We start from the raw sequence: 20,064 nt of genomic DNA on the forward strand, positions 1-20,064 counted from the left end.
TAACCTGTTTAAGCAACTTTTATTACTCCACCATTCACAAAAATAGACTACTTGGAATTTACTTGCTGGTTTGACATCGCTTCCAGTGAACTGTTAGGGATATCCGGAAACTGATGGTGGCAGCTGATGGGCGGGGTAATGGAGCATGTCAATCTCCCATCCAGTTCTACATCCTGAGAATCAGGTTGAGGCGTGCATAGTCATCCCCATTTTTCTTTGTTAAATCTAAAAATGAATGTTTAAATTGTCAGACAGCCATAAAATAAATAAATACAAAACACAACCTGAATTGTATTGTTGCAGGTATACAATGTTCTCAAGCCCCAACTTCTAAATGATATCAATTTAGTTGAACTAGGTGCCCCTGCAATGGCTTCCAATTAATTTCAAAATTTTAATGATATTAATCACTTTTAAAGCATGAACTGGCCAGACTCCAGTATGAACCTCAATCTGACTTTGAATAGTAGCCAGCAGGATGGTCTGATTTCCCAAGAAGTGATTTATGAAAATCCTTTTACCGAGAGGACTGATCAAGTGTGTTGTCATTGTAAGCCAGACAAACCTTTGCAATAATGGAAATTTGTGTTGCAAAACAATACAATTAATTATAATGGAACCTGAAAAGCCTGTTTTAGACATGAGTAAAAAACAAATTCCTCACTGTGGTTGCTTGCTCTTCTTCTCTTTAAAGAGAGAGCCCACAGTTTCTAATCTTACTACCACAAGTTCGCACCGTGTCAGCCGTCTCCTCCCCTTCGGTGTGCTCTCCATAGCGACTATACGTCTCCATGTCAGAGAGAGCACTCTCCAGTGCATCCTCTTCATAGTCAGTGTGGTAGTCGGATTCTTCTGATGCAAGGAAAGAGTGGGGGACAGGAAGCACACTGTGGGTGAATAAACTGGAATATTTGGAGTGTAGAATGGTGACAAATACACGTGGGTGTGCAGGTGCATAAGTCAGAACATTAGAAATGTCATACAGGGTGGACTTTGATGAGTGATGGATGACAAATTCATTATAAATAGAGAGAACAGGAATAAGAACAAGTTTGTAAATGCTTAGTTACTAAATTGCACAATAAAAACACGTTCCTTTTCCGTCAGCAGGTTTTACACTGAGGCTAACAAGTCAGTCTCCTGACTTGTTAGAATTCTGACCTAATAAAATATGACCTTTTGTTTGTGGGGTTGATTTGTTTTTCATTAGGTCAAGAATGACAAACACAAACATGGAGACATGAGCGTACTTAAAAAGTACTTTGAGTGTGGCTGAAAGCTGCAGTGTTGGAGTGTGTGTCAGTAGTTTTACCATCCACAAGAGGAGGTTTGACGGGCTCAATGCGGGACACAATTTCTGCCAGGTCAGTGAAGGAAGCATTGGGACATGTCACCACCTTTTAAAAAAAAAAGAAAAAAAGAGCCACAGTCAGTTACAGGGACTACTGAGGAGGCATTATGGAATTTTGTCTTTGAATACGCTTCCAAACTGTGTGCCAAGAAACACTATAATGGAGTTGTCCTCCTCTAGATTGCTGTGTGTTGGAAATTTCCAACACACAGCAAAGTATAATGGAAACTAACTGCATGAAAAAAAAAAAATCTGCTGCAGACTTTTGTGCAATTTCAGCTTTTCAGTGAAGCACATCTGGTTTTGCCTTTTTTAAAAGCTCGGCTAGTCCCAAAACCTTGGTTATGTTTTTAAGTCTTGATCTGCATTTTGTGCATCCATACAAATAAATAGTATCAAATGTATCACAGAAGGAGAAGCATTGCATCCCCTGGTTGTTGTACTCTCCAGTAGCATCTGAAAATAGAAATGCATTCATTAACTGTGTGGGACGCCTATTGTTTAAAAGAATGAGAACAGAAGCCATTTAGTCTTAAACATTACGGCCTCAGATCTGCAATCATAAAAGTGGCTCCATCCTGTTTTCAGCAATTGTTCTGTTGCCTGTTATCAGGGAGGGGGAGGTTGCCAGTGTGAGTCCTGCTGTTTTACCCTTCATCCTTGTGTTGTTGTTCAAACTGGGAGTAAATAACTTCTTCATCATTCTCGTCATCTTTTGGTTAGGAGCTTTGTCTTTCTGTGACATTGCTTGGAACAAATCTGGTGCACAAAAATCTATTTTTGTGTACATTAAAAGCAAATTCATAGTTTTGTTATTACTTTATCAGAAAAAAAAAAAAAAGAGCTTAAGGTCTAAAGTGGTGCACTGTTAACAGCAAGTCATATAGCACAACCAATAAAATGTGAGAAAATGATCCCAAAATAATTAACCAACCAACTGGTCAATTCAATGTGAAAGGACTGCAAGTGGGGTGTTAAGCTCACTTTAAGATACCATTTATTTATTAAACTCTGGATGCAAGGAACATGGATTTTGAAGATAATTAGTCAGACTCGTAAGATTACTCAAGACCATAAACTACAGCAGAGAAGTGTTCTCCTCCTCGAGCTTCCCTTTTGTAGGAAATAGCTTTTATACCCTCTCATCATTTCCTGACACATTTTGTTAACAGCTGTATTCTTATAAAGGGATTTGTAATAGGACTGCTTACAAGTCCATTTGTTGCATTTACATTGGATTCAGAGGAGTGAGATTTGAATATGGCTACTTACTAGTATTTCATTTTTAATTTGCATCTCAAAATCTGGCTGCTAAAAGCTAGAGAACAAAAGTTTTCAATGTCATTACAACCCTAAAGCAAATCATTTTAAAACAACTTGATTAAGTTTAATATACTATATTGTATTGCATCACCATATTTTTGTGGTTTTACATCAAAGAAAAGTCTATACTCTGCTGTTGATTTTTATTGAACTCTTTCATGTTCTAGTCCTTTTAAAAAGTTTTTAATGACATATTTTTAGCGACTGATGCTGGGGACTGTGTTGTTCTTGTGCTTTTAGATTTGACAGCTGCGTTTGATACCGTGGATCATGCCATTTTATTCTCTCGTTTGGAGCACTGGGTGGGCATTAGGGGCACAGCACTGAAGTGGTTCAGGTCCTACTTGACGGGGCGAACTTTTTGTGTCAGCCTTGGTGACTATGTGTCGTCCTCCGCTCCCCTCTTGTGTGGTGTCCCACAGGGCTCAGTTCTAGGCCCCCTCCTCTTCTCTTTATATCTGCTTCCTCTTGGTTCTGTACTGAGAAAGCACGGCATTCCTTTCCACTTTTATGCTGATGACTGTCAGATCTATGTCCCTCTAAAGAAAAAAGGCAGATACCTTACACAGCCATTACTTCAGTGTCTCGGTGACATTAAGGCTTGGATGTCTGTTAACTTTTTAAAATTCAATGATAAAAAGACAGAGGTGATGGTTTTTGGTAGCTCCACTGAGACCCCCAATGTGTATGTAGATTCCCTGGCACAGTATGTTAAGCCAACTGTCACAAACCTGGGGGTCAAAGTGGACTGTAATCTGAAGTTTGATAATCAAATTAAGGCAGTAGTAAAATCTAGCTTCTTTCACCTCAGGCAGCTGGCAAAAATAAAGCCAATTCTTTCACGGCAGCACTTTGAGACAGTGATCCACGCCTTTGTTAGCACTCGGCTGGATTACCGTAATGCACTTTATATTGGGGTCAGTGCATTATATATTAGTCATCTACAGAGGGTGCAAAATGCCGCAGCTCGTCTTTTAACAGGCACTCGAAAGTTTGAGCACATTTCCCCCGTTTTAGCTTCACTTCACTGGCTGCCCATTTCTTTTAGGATTAATTTTAAAATTCTTTTATTTACTTTTAAAGCTCTCCATGGCCTAGCTCCATCTTATCTCTCCGAGCTGCTACAGCCTTATACACCCACCCGCTCTCTCAGGTCAGCTGATCAGCTGCTCCTGAAGATACCCAGGACTGGGCGTAAACTTAGAGGAGATCGTGCTTTTGCTGTAGCAGCTCCCAAACTGTGGAACGAGCTTCCTTTAGAGATTAGACAGGCCAGTTCTTTATCTGTTTTTAAGTCACTCTTGAAAACCCACCTCTTTACCCTGGCCTTTGACACCACGTGAGATGTTGGTTTTTTATTTTAGTTGTTTTTAGGTGATTCGATGCAGTTTTAACATAGGGCTGTCTTAATTTTATGTTTTATGTGTTTTATTTATTTATTTTGCTGTTTTTTGTTATTCTATTGTTTTAACTTATTTTCTGTACAGCACTTTGTTCCTGTGCTGGGTATTTTAAACTGCTTTATAAATAAAATTGGATTGGATAGTGTATGTCCATGTGTTGTTCACTGCCAACATCCTTACATTGCTTCTGCTTTGCGTGTTGTGGAACTCTTCTTGATGTCTGTCTTTCAGCATTTTTTCCACCACACCACTGCGACGCCACACATCAAACACAGTCTTGCCATGCTGGTACCCCACCTCCTAAAAATCACACAAACATATTCACATATCAGTACCATTTTCTATTTGCCAAAAAAGTTATTTTTAAAAGTTGGTCTAGTGCAGGGGTAGGCAACTCCAGGCCTCGAGTGCCGGTGTCCTGGAGGTTTTTGATGTGTCCATGACCCATCACAGCTGATTTAAAGGGCTAAATGACTCCTCAGCATTTCTTGAAGTTCTCCAGAGGCCTGGTAATGAACTAATCATTTGATTCAGGTGTGTTAACCCAGGGTACGAACTAAAACCTGCAGGACACCGGCACTCGAGGCCTGGAGTTGCCTACCCCTGGTCTAGTGTTTCAGATAATGAAAAACTTTTGTCTTACAACATCTGAAAGTTTCAATACTTGTTCATGATCAGGGGTAAAAGAGTTCAGGTGAAAACAAATTTCTGAAACTTACAGCAATTTCATCAAACTTGCCAAACTCTAGTGTACGGTATCTGTCGATTGGAGGTCTGATATACTCGCAGTAATCGCTGCTCTTCACAGACTCCAACTGTCTCACACAGCACACATAGGCCAGCCGAGTCTGAATCTCTGCCATGTTTAGCACCTGTGGAAATTAACTTATAAATCACTGAAATGATTTCCAAAAATATCCTTATTTTTATTGATAGAATTAAAAACATTGCTGCACAGTATGGTGTGTCTTTACTCTTAATCAATCCATCACCTTAACTTTCTCAGCAAGGGGGTTAAGGCGTTTCCATAGCAGCCACCAGCCTGAGAGTGAGTCGCCGTAATTAGTGAGATTTGTTTCATCCCGGCTGCCCACATCAATAGCTATTACCACTTTGGCCCCCATGGAGCGCGCAACATCAGCTGGGAGAATCAGGGGAAGAAGACATCAAGACAAACAGCATACAGTACTGGTAAAATTAAAAATATATTGCTATAAGCAAACAGCTGAGCAACTACATCAAAGTACGGCTACTTTTGATACTTAATAAGGGAAGGTACAAACTGAATGTAACAAACCAGGCAGGTTGTTGATATAGCCTCCATCCATCAGCAGGTGTCCATCTTTCGGGTCACACAGAGGAGGGAGATATCCCGATAGAGACATGCTAGCACGGACATACCGCCATAGAGAACCTCAAATAACAAACAAGCAACTTAAACTTACTTAAAAGGCATAAAGCCTAACTGCAAGCAACCAATATGAATCAACCGAAAATTAATCAGACTATTAAAAAGAGTCAGTTCATCTATGACCACAAAAAAACAATTCAGAAAACTCAATGAAGACCAGAATGATTCTTTCAAAATAAATAAACTGAACACTGTATTTACCATCAGTGTGTACTCTCATGGCAGAGGCAGTGATGTCAGTTGTGATATTGAAATATGGGATCCAAAGGTCCTACATGACACAGAATTTACACTGGCCTCAGATCAGTATTCCAACAGCTGGGTCACACCTACTGTCATTTAGCTCACCTCAATCTGTTTGCTTTTGAAGACGTTGTTTATGCCAGAGTTGAAGGAAGCACCAGAAAACATGGATGTGATTGGATATGTCAAATCCAAGACCTTCCTAAATACTGAAGTCATTTCCTACAGGAAAAGCCAAAAGAGTCAAATTAAAACGAGGTTCAAATAAATGTTTCCCACCTCTAAGCCACTCAAGATCTTTTTGCTTAAGTGCAAAGCAGAATTAAAAAAATTACCACACACACACACACACACACTTTTTGTCATATTTTGTCTGACAAGTGTACATTTCTCAATCATTTGAACAATATTGACTATACAGTTTTGCCATATCATAGCATCCAAAATACCGGTATCAATACCGGTAACAAGCCCTGCTAGTTGTCAATACTGTGTCACGAGTATTACACTATAAAGCTACTTCTGGCATTTTGCCTCAATGCCTTCAAAATACTGCAAAACTAATTTTGACGCCACACCCCACACCCTTGGCCAATTTGTTCACTCCAGCTTGTAAGCTAAAATGCTCATCTGTAACATTACCTGCATGTTTAACTTTCATGTGTTCTAGCTAAGATTTAAGATATAACACATCAACACTGTCAACTTGTGAGGTGGGGCTAACTTTTAGAGCAGAAAACCCAGGACAGTGATGTCAAATTCACTTTGATCTTAGCAGGTTGGACCAGTGAAACATGATAAATGTGTTAAGTTAAAGAAAAAGTTACGATAGTTCATTACACAGGCAGTCCAGGACACAGGCAATAGTTGAAAAATTTACTTTCCTGTCATTTAACTGTTTACCTGTTAGTTAATTACTTTGATGGATGGGTAGTCTTTACCAATAGGAAAACTTATGAAATTATAGTGGACTGATTCTGGCCCCCGGGACTTATGTTTAGACATCCCCATCTAGGGTTAAAGGGTTACCTAACATGGCACAGTTTCAGAGTACTCCCTTTCCTTGTTGATCACTGTGATAACTTTTTACATTATTGTGTCTTTTCCACATGCAGTAAGTGAACATAAGAATGAGCGGAGCTTGCAAACACAGATCGATGCATACTAAATAGGGATACAGCTGAAGTGTTACATCTAAGGCTACGTCCACACTAGCCCGAATAGATTCAGAAAACGCTCCGCGTCCACATTAGCGTTTTCAGTCGTTTTCACAGAGTTCTGCGTCCACATTGAAACGGCCGAAAACGCTTACGTTCCAGTCCTGCGCATGCGTGAGACGCAAGAAGATTCAGCCTGCCTCATTTCTGTCTGCCATTTATTTACTTTCCGGCTCTTTGAAACGTCATGGCAAAATGTCGAGGAAAAGCACAGTTTTTTTGTTTGTTTGTTTTTTTTTTTTAAATGGACTAACAATGAGGTGGAGTTGTTGCTGCGAGTAACACAAAAGTACAAAGTTGCAAAAGCAAGTGAGAATTAAAGAATTTGAAGAAAAGCGATCTGAAGCAAACAAACTGATATTAATCTTTAATAGGGCTGTCAAAATTAAGCGCAAACAAAACAATTGCTGTATAATGCCCTCCGCTATCTTTGTTTAATTGGTCACATGACTAACATGCATTATCGTTTTTGAAAGTCTCCATTTTCGCTGTCCACACTGCGACGCATAAGAACAGTCTTCAAATGTATGAGTTTTCGAGAGCGTTTTGAAAACGCTGCATTTACTTTCGGTGCCGTCTCAGTGTGGACGGGAGGCCAAAACGGAGGGAAAACGATGCGTGGATGTAGGCCAAGTCATTCTAAGGCAGAGAGCTACTCAATGGCAGGAACAGGACTTGTACGTGATATGAAATGGTGGTTAATGTGCTCAGCATGGTTTATCAAATTAAAAGCAGAACTGAGATCTAAACTGGATTAGACTTAAATCATTTCAGGAAGAAAGTCTCACATCCATGTATAACTAACCCAGTTTAAAGCAAGTTTAAAACATACTCTAGATTGCTATCATTAAAAGTTTGACACTGATCAAATTCAAGACTTCTCTGCTCAATGTCATTCCAGGAAACCACACCTCCATTTTATTATTTATTTTTTAAGCAACATTAGAAGGGGGAAAGAAAAAAAACGAAAACCCAAAACAATTATACTGTGGTTGAACTTGGAGTTCTGGTAACTGCCTCAGAAGTGACTTTTAAAGAAAGAATGGGACAATGTCTGAATAGTTTATGGAAAACAAAGCAAAGCAGATGTCAGTGCATTCAGAAAGATTTAGATCTGAAATACTACAGCAATTGCCACTTTGACGCTTACCATAGCCCATTCTCTAGCTCTTATCCTCAAGCGACTGTGGCTACGGTCCTCTGCATATAGAGCGCCCATCAGGGAGCCAATTGATGTTCCGCCAATTAGGTCTACGGGGATGCCAGCTTCGCATAGTGCACGCATTATACCCACTTGAGAACAACCCCTGGTTAGAAGGGTGGGGGAACAAACATGGAAAGTGAAAAATTTTACAAAGAAAAGACTGACATAAATAACCAGCATCATTAGGAGCTGATGTTGTATAATGTCGTCTTTAAAATTATGATGAGAAACAAGCATGTGACAAACATTACCTGGCCCCTCCTCCTCCCAGGACAAGAGCAATAGCATTGCCTGTAAGAACACGAGCCAGGCGGGAAAAGTCAGAATGGCGATCTGCTGGTTTCTCAAACACACGCTGATACAGCTCCAACTGCAAAAAAAGCAAAGTACTGCTAAAAGAAGATGATGAAACAAGTGGGATAAGAATGAATGTACTGATGTTGAAAGACAGGAAATAAGGAAAACTACAAAATGCGAAGCTGAGGGTGGATCTGAAGGGGGGGGGGGGGGGGGGGGGGGGGGGGCTTTTAGACACACAGCACATTCTGGCCATGTCTTCCATTCTCACCAGTTTGGGCTGGCTTCGTTTGGAGAAGACCCTTCGGGGACAGGCAAGATGGAGGTGTCTGGAAATCCAGCTTCGCATGTTGAGCCAGTCTACGGTTCCTTTGGGTGCAGGACCATCTTCTCTGTGCAACAGCACAAGCTGCTTCTGCGCACGCACTGCACTTCCTTCCAACATACGCTCCAACTACAGAGAAAGCAGCACAGATATTTTAGAACATTTTATGAACTATAGGAATTGAGTCCCTGGGGGAGAGAAGAGAGAAGAGAGAAGAGAAAAAAAAAAAAAAAAAAAAAAATTACTTTTCTTAATCATATCTGAAAAAATACAATGTTCTGTTATCTTTAAAAACTGGAGTGAAAAAATAAGCAGAAAAAAAAAAGTTCCACTAAATATGTATTTTAAATAAATAATGTTCTGGTTCAGGCATTCTTGTGTGACCAACAGGCCCTGCATCTTTTTAAGGTATAGCGTGTCTGTAACATATACACCACCTTTCATGTGTGCCCTGAAAGATAAAATAAAAGATGGAGATACAATTATACAGGGACAGATTACACAAGCAGACTACACAATTTATTTAAAAAAAAAAAAAAAAAAAAAAAAAAAAGGGGCAGCTCATTGCTTTTGAGATTATTCTCCACATGAACTGTTTACCTGCATGAAGTCAAAGATTTGTCCAAGTCATTTCTGAACAAAACAGAAACCAGAAAGCTTCCAGTATCAAACTTGCCAATTTCATACAAAACTGTTTTTAATGAACTGCAGAATCTTTGTTAACTCAGTTATTTACCCTGCAGGTGCATCTCACCACACTGCCGCTTTCAGGTATTTTTCTGATTTGCTGGCAGAGGTGACAAGAAGCCACATTCACAAATTAATTTGTGAATGTGGCTTCACAGTAATTTGGGAGTGTCTTTGCATGATTTGAAAGTGTAGCTCTAACAGCTCCTAGTAATACACCTCTCTCTTCTCCTGGGAACCAGTGAACACCTCACCTCCCCTACAGTAGGGTCCTGCTCGCCTAATCCCACAATAATGATGCAGTCAGCCTGACGGATGCACCTCTGTGTCCACGGGGTCAGTGTGTAGTCAGTCTGGTAAAGAACTATGCGATGGATGTCTTCTTGTTGGCCCAGCCAGCTGGACAGACGGTACTCATGAACACTAAAGAGGAAAGGAGTCCATTAATGACAGGCAGCATTGCTTTGCTGGCAGCATCCAAGACATGCATTTTCCTCTTGTGCCAATAGAGCAAATTTTAGCAGAATTTAATGAGCGTGAAAGACAAAGCACAAAGAAAATAAAAACCAACAGAAAGCAGTAAGACACTGAAAAATACTCATTTTATGAGGTTTGAATAAGAGAAGATTGGACCTGCAAAATTGCATAAAATGTTTGAATATGGCCTAAAACATACCTGTCAAGTGCAGCAGCTCCAAGACGCTGTTTGATAATACCACTTGTCAGTAGAAGAGTAGGACCTTTATGTGAGAGATGATAGATTACACCCATGAATGTCTACTTCAAGGAGGTGTTACGTCCAGGTTAAAGACAGCTGAAAGTGATTTGATTTTGGTTCAATTACAGTTCAAATTAGGATGCAAATAGGAATCCAGAATTCTTAAAGGGAGAGCATTTCCATCATGGCAGCCCCTCTAATCATGCCTCCATGTCCTCAATAAGAAGTTTTGGAAAATGACAACAGACTGGGTGAAGAGCAGCAGTAGGCTGGTCATATGTTTAAAATAAACAATCATCCATGACCTGAAGCGTTTTCTGTGTCGAAAACAGCAGTGAATGATTATAAGCCAAATTTGAGCTTCCATATCTCTTTCCATTCTTACCTATTGCAAGGAGTGCATGCTGCAGCTCTAGAGTAAAGGCAGTAAGAGGCACCTCTTCTGATACTGGCAGGACTGCCACAGTGGAGAGGTTGGAGGCTTGGTTTCCTGCATCCCACTTACTTCCTGGTGTGTGCAGGGCCAAACTGCGAGCTGGAGATGTGTTACAGATTTGCAAATGGTGAAAAACAGATTTAATACCAGAAATGATGGGAGAACCTAACCAATTAAAACATGTGTAGACCATGCATATGTTCAATCCAAAGTTTGTTTGTTTCCCAGCCCCTACATAAAGGACTTTCTGAGAAGTTTTTAGCAAGAGCCAAAGAAAAATTACAAACCTTATTAATTACAAACAGTATCAAAACATTTTCAGTTTATTATAATTAAACACAAGATATTTGTTTATCCATTAACAAACAGATGTGCCACACAATCACTCCCTTTATGGTACGTCAACAAAAACTGCCAGTATGTCTGAGCCAGGAAAGAGCCTGCAAAATAGGCAGCATAGCACACAGATGTACACACCTGTCAGAGGACCATTGACCTGCTGCAGTATCTTCTGTCCGAGTAAGTGGATCAGCCTGGTGACAACCTGAGATGCACATTTTATAATCAGCCCTGTTACTCAGATTCTGCAGTACAAAGTCATTTCCTGATTTTATTTTAAATGTTTATTGTGATGAGTTTCAGTGAATGCAACATGTTAATTTTTATTAGTTTGATTAAATGTATTAATTATCTGTATTATTTTCATGATTACTTCAAGTCTTTTTTTGTTTAAAGGAAAGGGACGGGTGAGGCAATAGCACTTGTTCTCTCCAGTAAAAAGGATTACTTTAACAGAATTGTTTTCAAATGAGATGAATTTAACACATTAGATTAGGCCTACCTGAGGAAATTTCCTCTTGATAGAGCAAAGTGCACCTTCTGGTAGCTTGGCCAGCTCAGAGTCTCGTACAGCGTGTACTGTGGTCGCTCTGTTCTGACGGGTCAAGGTCTCTACCTGCGCACAGACAAGTCATTAATTACACAAAATCCAAACAAAGCCTATCCAGGAATGCAAGTAAATAACTAATTGGACATCTTAATAAATAATTATATCAACATTTTTGTTATAATTTTATAAATAATAGTACAGAATTTATACCTGGAATTTGCCATTTCTGTATCAATTATTTCATTTAGGGCAGGCACTGTATATTCTGAACAGACATTGATTGTCTCCTTCGATTAAAAATAAATAAACAAATAAATAAGAATACATCCGAAGCTAAAAGGCTAAAATTAACCTCTACCCCTCATTTAAAACTGACATCTGAGCCATGCTAAATTTGTCTCACAATCACTATCACAGAAGCTCCAATGACAGCGTCTCTCCTCCAGGTAACAGTAACCATAGGATCCATTAACCCAGGTATTATTAGAAGTATTGAACCAGTCACACCAGCTGACAGAGAGGTGGATGAGTTAAACCAAGTGACTTTGCTTTACACAGGCTGAAAATACCATATAGAGTTTAATTTGAGAAAAACTTGGCAGAACTATTAAAATATTTAGAAGATATCTTAGAATCAGATTTGATCATTGTCATCAAATCATGTTTGTATAAAAATGTATCCCAAAGTCATGCTGCCCCCCCCCCCCATTTTCCCTTTGATTGTAATATGAAGTGCAGTAATTTCACACAATCCATTTATTACGACCCAAATCTTTTGACCAGTATTGAAGGTTAACAACACCCACACTCCTCTGGTAGTCTGGCAAATGAATTTGGTGCATGCTTTTGTCTAAATGCACTTTAGCTGTCCCAAAAAGAGCCCGAGACAAAGAGCATGAAAAAGATATAATTATCTGGATTTTTTTTTTTTAATGCATATTCTATTTCAGCTGCCTTTTGGCTACATTTTTTGTTCTTTTTTCCCCCCTTTGTTTAAATATATCCCAAGATGTACTGGTCTTAGTCTGTATTTACTGAAAGTAGAACATACAGGAAATCCAGTCTCATCAGCCATATGCAGTATACTGACAGCTAATAGGCAGTTCCATTTGTGATATTAACATTGTTAACTTTTTTTTTTTTTATATCTAACCTTTTAACAGGTTCTTATATGAAAACAAACAGCTAGTGTTGTTTGATACAACATGGATATTAATAGTCTTCCATCAACTCTTCCCCAGCTGTCTTCCCTCTGGCTGTCACGGTGCTTACCACTCCAATCAGGTCACCACGTCCGTACTCCCCTATCAACTCTTTCTTGCCATCCTCCTTCATGATTACTGAGCGCAGTCGACCACTCAGCACTATGAAAGTGCTGTCTGATTTCTCTCCCTGCCTGCAAAAAGAAAAGAAAATACGGATAACTTCAGTCTACTGCAAATTTGCAAACAACTCAATCACATTTCCAAATTCAGCTTCCCCTCCCTCGATTAGTATTTATTAACCTGTCCCACATGAACCAAGTAATGCCTGCAGTGTTACGAGTTGATTTCTCACATGAGACACAAGGTCAGCAGAGGAATACCTGTAAACAGCCCTGCCAGCTTCGACAGCCATCCAGTCAAGAGCAAAGTCTATTTGCCTGACAAAAGATGACATCCTCTTCACCACAGCATGAGCAACATTCAGCACCACTTTGGGCTCCACTCGCATTATCCTAAAGAATAAAGAAGAATCCACAAAATGACAAAGTAGAAGTAGCCATCTTTGTTTTCCCCTCCAACTCTACAGTGCTGAACATCACAACAGTGTGAGGATGTGTGTCCAGGTCACTCACTCATAAAAATGTGTTTTGGAAATAGAGAGGAAGCTGCAATCTCGCTGAGCTCGAACTGTAAATATGAGGGGCTCTCCGGTCAGAACAGCAAGGTGACCAACAAGCTCTCCGGGATGCGTTACAAACAGGCGCAATTCTTCTTCACGGTCAATCATCCGCTGGTAAACATGGAGGAGGCCAGAAATCACGAAGTGGATGCTCACCTCCTAAAACACCAAGAGGGAACGATTGAGAGAAAATGCTCAGATTTAACAGTCCGACTCTGAATGCTGTTAACAATCAGGTGGTGAAATACTGAATTCATGATTTTTAAGATGAGTAATACCTGTGTTGAAATTCAAATTCTACTGTTGAAAGCATTACAGGCAAGTCATTCCCAGTCATCCCTTAGATTTTTAAATGACTGATTAGTTTGTTTACTTTATAAACTTAACCTGTTTCCCCTCTTGCGTATGACTCAGGATAGCCTTTAACCATATGATAGTATAAGGGGGCCGCATTCTAATTCTTCCCACAAGCAAGTTCACATGGACACAACTTTACACGCACACTAGTTTCCCAAGTCGACCCTCTGCAATGCATGGACACTGTCCAGTGGAGGCATAAATTAATCAAGAGCTGAAATGAAGTAAAATATTAAACAGAATGAAAAGTAGCTAGGTTCTAAGTTGTTGTTCCAACCTGATCTCCCTGACGAGCTACCACAGAGCCAGCTTTGACATGGTGGACGGTTACTCTGCCTTCAAGCAGACTAGGGTCCTGCAATAGAAAAAGACACTCTAAATATCCACTTATGATGACAAGACTGTGGATTTAACATTTTCCCACTTAACATGCCACAAAAATAAATTTAAAAGGGTGCATTGAAAGGATCAGAACACTGACACCAGCTGAATTTTCTCCAATTAACCCCTCACCTGCAGCTGGATGAGTCCCAGCAGGTCTTTCTTAGCAGCTTGGAGGATTGCACTGCTTTTACCAAGATAGGTAGCATCAGCGTGCCCTCCACTGTCTGTATAGTGAAATACTTCAGATGGTGTGTGTTGCATTGTCACACTCTTCTTCAGACTAGACTACAAAGACAGGCACAGGAGAGAAACTACTATGGAGGAAGTAGGTAAGATGCAGCAGATACTGTGCTATTGTGTTACATTTACACACAAGACCTGTCACCACGCTTCAATGTAAAAAGCAGACCTTACTTTGTGAGTGATAGGACTTGACGGAGCCTCCTCAATGGTAACTCGAGCTCGTTCGCAGGCCATGCTCAGGTCATTACCTGTAACTCAGAAAACAAAGGATTAGGATAACGAGTAAATCTGTGCAGGAAATTAATACAGCCATGTGGCATTTGATGATCGCTTATGTCCAAGGCAGTGACCCACCTGTGCATTCAGTGGGCATAGAGGTGGATCGCAGCTTCCTGGTTGAATGGCTGTCCTTTACACCATCTGCAAAAGTCAAGTGCCAGCACTGGATCAGTTTCAGTACAAGACAAAGCTGAAATTGAACGGCATGTAGTGCATGTTTGTGTGTGTGCTTGACCCGTCTCTGCAGTGTTTTCAGTGGTTCCGGCAGGTAATTCGTCCTGGAAGTGGAGACGTCGAGTCTTTCCAGTATTTGCTTCTGCCATCACATTGTTTATATTGGTCAAGGGCACTGCTTGACTCTCCTGTCAGTCAAGGAAAAAAGTAAATAAATAATAATAATAATTGCATCATAACTTGTGTGACACAGTCATCGTGACCATGTGTATGCACATAAATACTATAGGTGTCCTATAACAAATTCTGCTCCTACCAGATTGAAGAGCTCAGTTGTTAGGCCCAGATAGTTATGCAAAGCCAAAAAGGTGACTCTTTGGAGGCGCACCATAATTATCTGAAGAAGAAAAAAAAAGAAAAAAAAAAAAGAAAGAAAGAAAAACCCTAGCTACAACATGATATGTAGTATATTCTGCTAATTGTTGCATGTTGTAGCTCCAAATTAGATGTTTAATTGGAGAAAAAACAAACACTACATAATGCAATCTGTTACCTGAATGACGCGTACAAGTGTCTCAGGGTACTTCTTAAACACTGACTCAAAGGCTGAAGCAGGTAAGCGTAAGATGGTGGAGCGAGTTGCAGCTCGTGCCGACACAGTTTTATATGGAGCTGGATAACCCTGGCAAAATCGAAGATAAGAATCAGAAATCTCATCCACATCTTTCACAGCTAAGTAATAAATTGGGTTAAGGATACTTTCCCCAAGGTTTATTACGTGACCTGTACGTGTACCTGTGCTTGCAGCATTTTAATGTGGCCTAAATAACTGTCAACACTTCAAAGCTCTATAACACAAGTGTGATAGTGTTTAAACGGTTTCTATGCAATGGCAACAAAGTAACAAGATATGAAAAAGTTATTCTATTGTAATAACTGATTTTTCTATACATTACATACGTGGTTTGAGTTCATTACTGCACAATCAGTTCCAAACAACATCAATCTGAGTGTGTGAAAAGGATGACAATGATGTATTTTAAGAAGAGAAAAACAAAGTTGAAAAGATGCAGCTTTAAATAAACAAATTACAGCAAATACAAAGTACATTAATTTTGTTTCAGGGGCATGAAGGTAATGAATAAACAAATCACACTGACACAGACACTTCAGAAGGCAAATGAGGACATAACCTAGAGAGAAAAAACAGGAGCTCACAGTGATAGTGTCCAGAATACTGAGCAGGCTGTGGACGCTGTCTCCGGGGAGGACATCCTTCACCACTGATTCTGTGCCATCCTGCAATACAAAAAAGAAGAATACAGGACATGATGCCAACAAAATAATATTAATAAGGTAAAAATATTTCACACTGTCTAAACAAATCTGCAGACATCTAGTTGGATGAAAGTAGGACTTCAGCTAAGTGGACATGATTAAAATTTAAGCAAGCCAACAACATATTGGGATGCCACTGACTTGTTGTGATGGCAAAAATAAAGTAGTTACTATTTATTCTACGGTCCTCTGGTGTTCATGCTTTATCATTAGACGTAAAACTGGAAAACAGAAAAGGCGCTGAAAATGAATGTAAATTAAATTAGGTACAGTTTGGAGCCAACCTTGCATCACACTTTTTAAAATGAACTTTAATAATGACCAGTGGGCACAGTTGTTAAAATTGCAATACAACTTTTGAATTTACCATTTTCTATATAAATTGATGTAATGTCACAGGTCAGTAGGGTTGGGCCATATCATACTATTCACGGTAATACCAGTATAATGTTAGGCAATGATAAGAAAATGAAATATCGGGTTGGAATATGGGTAAACACGCATGTGCAGTGCCTTTGTTTTCATACGCACATGGCAGCGACGGAAAATGAGAACGGCAAAAGCAGATTGTTGAATGAAACAGATGAACCAGAATTGTTTTGTAAAACTGGTACAACCTCAATGATGTGGAACTGGTTTGGGCTTTCATCTGTCAGATACACACCAAAGCACATTTTTTGGTAGAGCATGCAAGCAGGCCATCGTTATTACCAAACCGATTTTAGGTGGTACACCGCACTCAAAAAGCTGTCAAAAGTGCTTTAGTTCGACTTTGCTAAGCTACGAAGCCGCACCACTTGATGGATTGTCGGAGCATTATGTCTACCGTAGTCGGGAGCCTCGCGGAGTAATACGTACTGTGCTTCAACATAATATTACCGCATTGTGTGTGTGTGTGTGTGTGTATATATATATAAAACCTTTTTTAGTTTTGTGGATATTATACATGGTTATGCTGAGGATATGTCAGCCAATTTGTACTGGAAATGCCTTTTGGTTAAACTGTCAGCAAGGAATTTGCACTTTTAAATGTTTATTTAAAACATGCCATATACAGGCCATATTGCCCTGCCCTACAGGTCAGTAAGAATTAAAAAAAACAAAAAAAACAAAACACAATATTACTTGCATAAAAAGAAAGAGGCAATAGAATTTCAAAGGTAATTAAGTTTCAAAATTAGCCTAAAGAGAGAGTCAAATGGAAGACAACAAATCATTCACATACATTCTCTTGTATGCACAACTCAAGTCTTCCATCCTGGACCACGTAGATGCTGTCATCATCATCTCCTGGTTTGAACAGGCTTTCACCCTCCTGTAGCTCAATAAACACCATATGTCGACACAGCTCCAGAAACAGAGGCTTCTCAAAATGGCCCAAGACCCTACAAGTTGAAGAACAAAAGCAATTTAAAAAAAAAAAGAAAAAAAAAAGAAAACCCACACACAGACAAAATTGACTTGCCTACCTGACATTTTTCAGCATATACAGGACCTCAGAAGGCAGATTCGAGCTCTGCACTTCAAACTCTGTTAGATCAGCTTCCAGCAGGGAGGGAGGGGGTTCCTTGGGCTGCAGGGTGGGAGGGTCTCTCCGGATCCTCAGAATTCTGTCAGGAGGAAAAACAAACAAACATGTACTTTAAAAATAAAACACTAATTTCACAAAAAGCCTTGAGTACATAGTATTTAAAAATGTGTTCTTTCGTCATACTTGCGGGCTATGTTTAGAACTTTGGTTCTTTTTCGTATGCGCTGTGGTTGCTTTGATGGCGAGGGATGGGATGGAGAAGGAAGCGAGGAGAGTGTCTTAACCTACAAAACAATATTCAAATATATTTTGTTTATTGCGCGCAGAAAAAGAATTTTATCCAAAGTTGTACTTCTACTTAAGAAATATTAAAACTGATTTTTTTTTTTTTAAACTGCTGTATTAAACATAGAGAGGCTGTTTGTCATTTATCATCAAGCCAAACTACTGAAGGCATTTTCAGTCATTGTGTATTAGGGTGAAACTATAGTCTTAGTAGTGTTGCCTATGAAATTAATAGGAAACTACAACTAGATGTTAACATCAAGTATTTCTGGACATCAACTGTTGGCATAAAAGCATTAAAAGCAAAATTAACTAGTTTTTATAGAGCAGATAACAATCTACTAGACTATACTAGTAGACTATACCAAGAGAGTGTGTATGAGCCATCAACAGAACTGAGAAGGGAAAAAAAAGAAAAAGACAACCTTTCGCATGATCTTCCTTCCATAGAAAAGCACTTTATCTCGTTTCCTGAATCGATAGTGAGGTACACCCGGTTGTTGATTACCTTGTCGGAAAATCAAAAAATATAATTCAGATAAACAACAAATGTCATTCTGCAGCAAGACTAAAAAAATATATATATATAGATATATATCTATATCGCTATCTACCTATCATAGAATAAATATGAAGTTCAGCAAGAGGTCAGATGACTCACGGGCATGTTTGAATCTCCTGTAAAGGAAGAGCACCACAATTCCAATCAGCACAACTGCAACCATAGCGCCAATCAATACACCTGTAAGCTAGAAGACAAACAAGACTGATGAGGCAATAATATGATCACATGACAGCACAGTTACATAGAGTACAGCACGTTTGTAAAATTGTTTTTAGTCCAACTTTGCATCACAATTAAATTACCCATATAACTCTAAGCAAAACGAGCTCTATTGAGTGGAAAACCGCCCGATTTGATAACACTGTATCCAGGGCCCTCATTTCTTGTACAAAACACAGGCACTCAATTTCCATTTCATACCATGCTGGTCTGCATCCTCTCCTCCAAAAACTGTGGCAGCCGTGCACGGAAATCAGTTCTGCTCATCGTTACCACCTAAATATAACACAACAGATTCAAGTAATACATGTTCAACACTGGTAGCTCCCAACTAACTCACTTTTCTCCTTTCAAACCAAGTTAGGAATAATTTTAAATGGAATTATGCGCTTACTGAACTGGCCATTTTGCACAGGTCTCCATCATCCTTTCCATGACACTCTAACCTATAAGACAAAAATCTCTATTAACGCTGAGTCTGCAGCCCAAAAATCACATGCCATCGAGGGGAACCAAAAGTTGCTGAGGAAAAGGCAACAATTAAGAAGGGGAACACGGATTTGTATGTTAGCAGCCACTCTCGCCATGTAGCGTCGTGTCGCCTTCTTAATTCATCTTAATAAAATTACCAGAACACGAATAGGTGTTATAATTAGCCAGCAACAAAGTAACTTTCGATAGACGTCAAGCTTTAGACGATTTACTGAATACGTCTGAATGGAGTAGCTAACGTTAGCTAAAATAACATTCGCTAGCAGCTGTCCAGCTGACTGAGAGTAGCTGCTTCACAAGTTATCTTGAAGAACTAAGATAGTCAAACTCTGTGAAGTTGACAGGGTGTAAAAAAACCACGAGGCTTACTTTTCGAGCATCCTGGGGTGCCGTTTTCAAGCTAATAACATAGCTAAACAGAAGCTAGAATAAAGTTAGCGAGAAGCTAACAAAGTTTTATGCTGTCAGTTGCTTAGCTCCGCCCTTATCCGCTGTTACCTTGGTAGCGCTCAGATCATTTATCCAATCAGAAACGGACTAGGCACATCCTCGTCTTCCTGTTTTTAACAAAGCATCTTTGAAGGCTACAAACATCCGAGAGGAAGTGGAGTTTGTTTATTTCTCGACCAGTCTCTTGTAGTGCTTAATATTTCTATAGCATTTTCGAGTTACCTTTGCCTATTTCAGACGTTTAATATTTATATTTGTCACACTTACTTCACATGATCAAATACATTTTAATATTGGACAATGATAACATGTGTAAATACAAAATATGAAAGCTGAATGAGCTTTAACTAGCCACACCC

At 39.5% G+C, this 20,064-nt stretch overlaps 1 protein-coding gene across 4 annotated transcripts; it reads right to left on the reverse strand.

Annotated features, from left to right (window-relative positions):
- LOC113025874 (patatin-like phospholipase domain-containing protein 7) lies at nucleotides 1-19,776 on the reverse strand. Of its 4 annotated transcripts, none has more exons than XM_026174086.1 (36): nucleotides 19,625-19,776; nucleotides 19,158-19,209; nucleotides 18,965-19,039; nucleotides 18,641-18,728; nucleotides 18,405-18,487; nucleotides 17,878-17,978; nucleotides 17,633-17,773; nucleotides 17,389-17,548; nucleotides 16,044-16,124; nucleotides 15,379-15,507; nucleotides 15,142-15,222; nucleotides 14,887-15,013; nucleotides 14,727-14,792; nucleotides 14,544-14,620; nucleotides 14,259-14,414; nucleotides 14,023-14,100; nucleotides 13,342-13,547; nucleotides 13,090-13,221; nucleotides 12,777-12,900; nucleotides 11,457-11,570; nucleotides 11,093-11,159; nucleotides 10,565-10,714; nucleotides 10,138-10,201; nucleotides 9,716-9,884; nucleotides 8,721-8,903; nucleotides 8,404-8,522; nucleotides 8,099-8,255; nucleotides 5,837-5,953; nucleotides 5,690-5,759; nucleotides 5,375-5,491; nucleotides 5,070-5,218; nucleotides 4,797-4,949; nucleotides 4,258-4,377; nucleotides 1,313-1,397; nucleotides 737-849; nucleotides 1-225 (listed from the first exon to the last, which is right to left on the reverse strand). In XM_026174086.1, exons 1-36 carry the CDS (start codon nucleotides 19,633-19,635, stop codon nucleotides 220-222), a joined length of 3,921 nt encoding a protein of 1,306 aa, XP_026029871.1. In that variant the 5' UTR covers nucleotides 19,636-19,776; the 3' UTR covers nucleotides 1-219. The 4 variants fall into 4 exon arrangements, with proteins under 4 accessions (XP_026029871.1, XP_026029870.1, XP_026029872.1 ...); XM_026174085.1 differs by having other exon boundaries at nucleotides 737-852; XM_026174087.1 differs by lacking the exons at nucleotides 19,158-19,209; nucleotides 19,625-19,776 and having other exon boundaries at nucleotides 737-852; nucleotides 18,594-18,657; nucleotides 18,965-19,031.
- Between the last annotated feature and the right edge of the window lie 288 nt (nucleotides 19,777-20,064).

The sequence above is a fragment of the Astatotilapia calliptera genome, chromosome 7 (assembly GCF_900246225.1).
Source record: "Astatotilapia calliptera chromosome 7, fAstCal1.2, whole genome shotgun sequence".
Classification (NCBI taxonomy): domain Eukaryota; kingdom Metazoa; phylum Chordata; class Actinopteri; order Cichliformes; family Cichlidae; genus Astatotilapia; species Astatotilapia calliptera.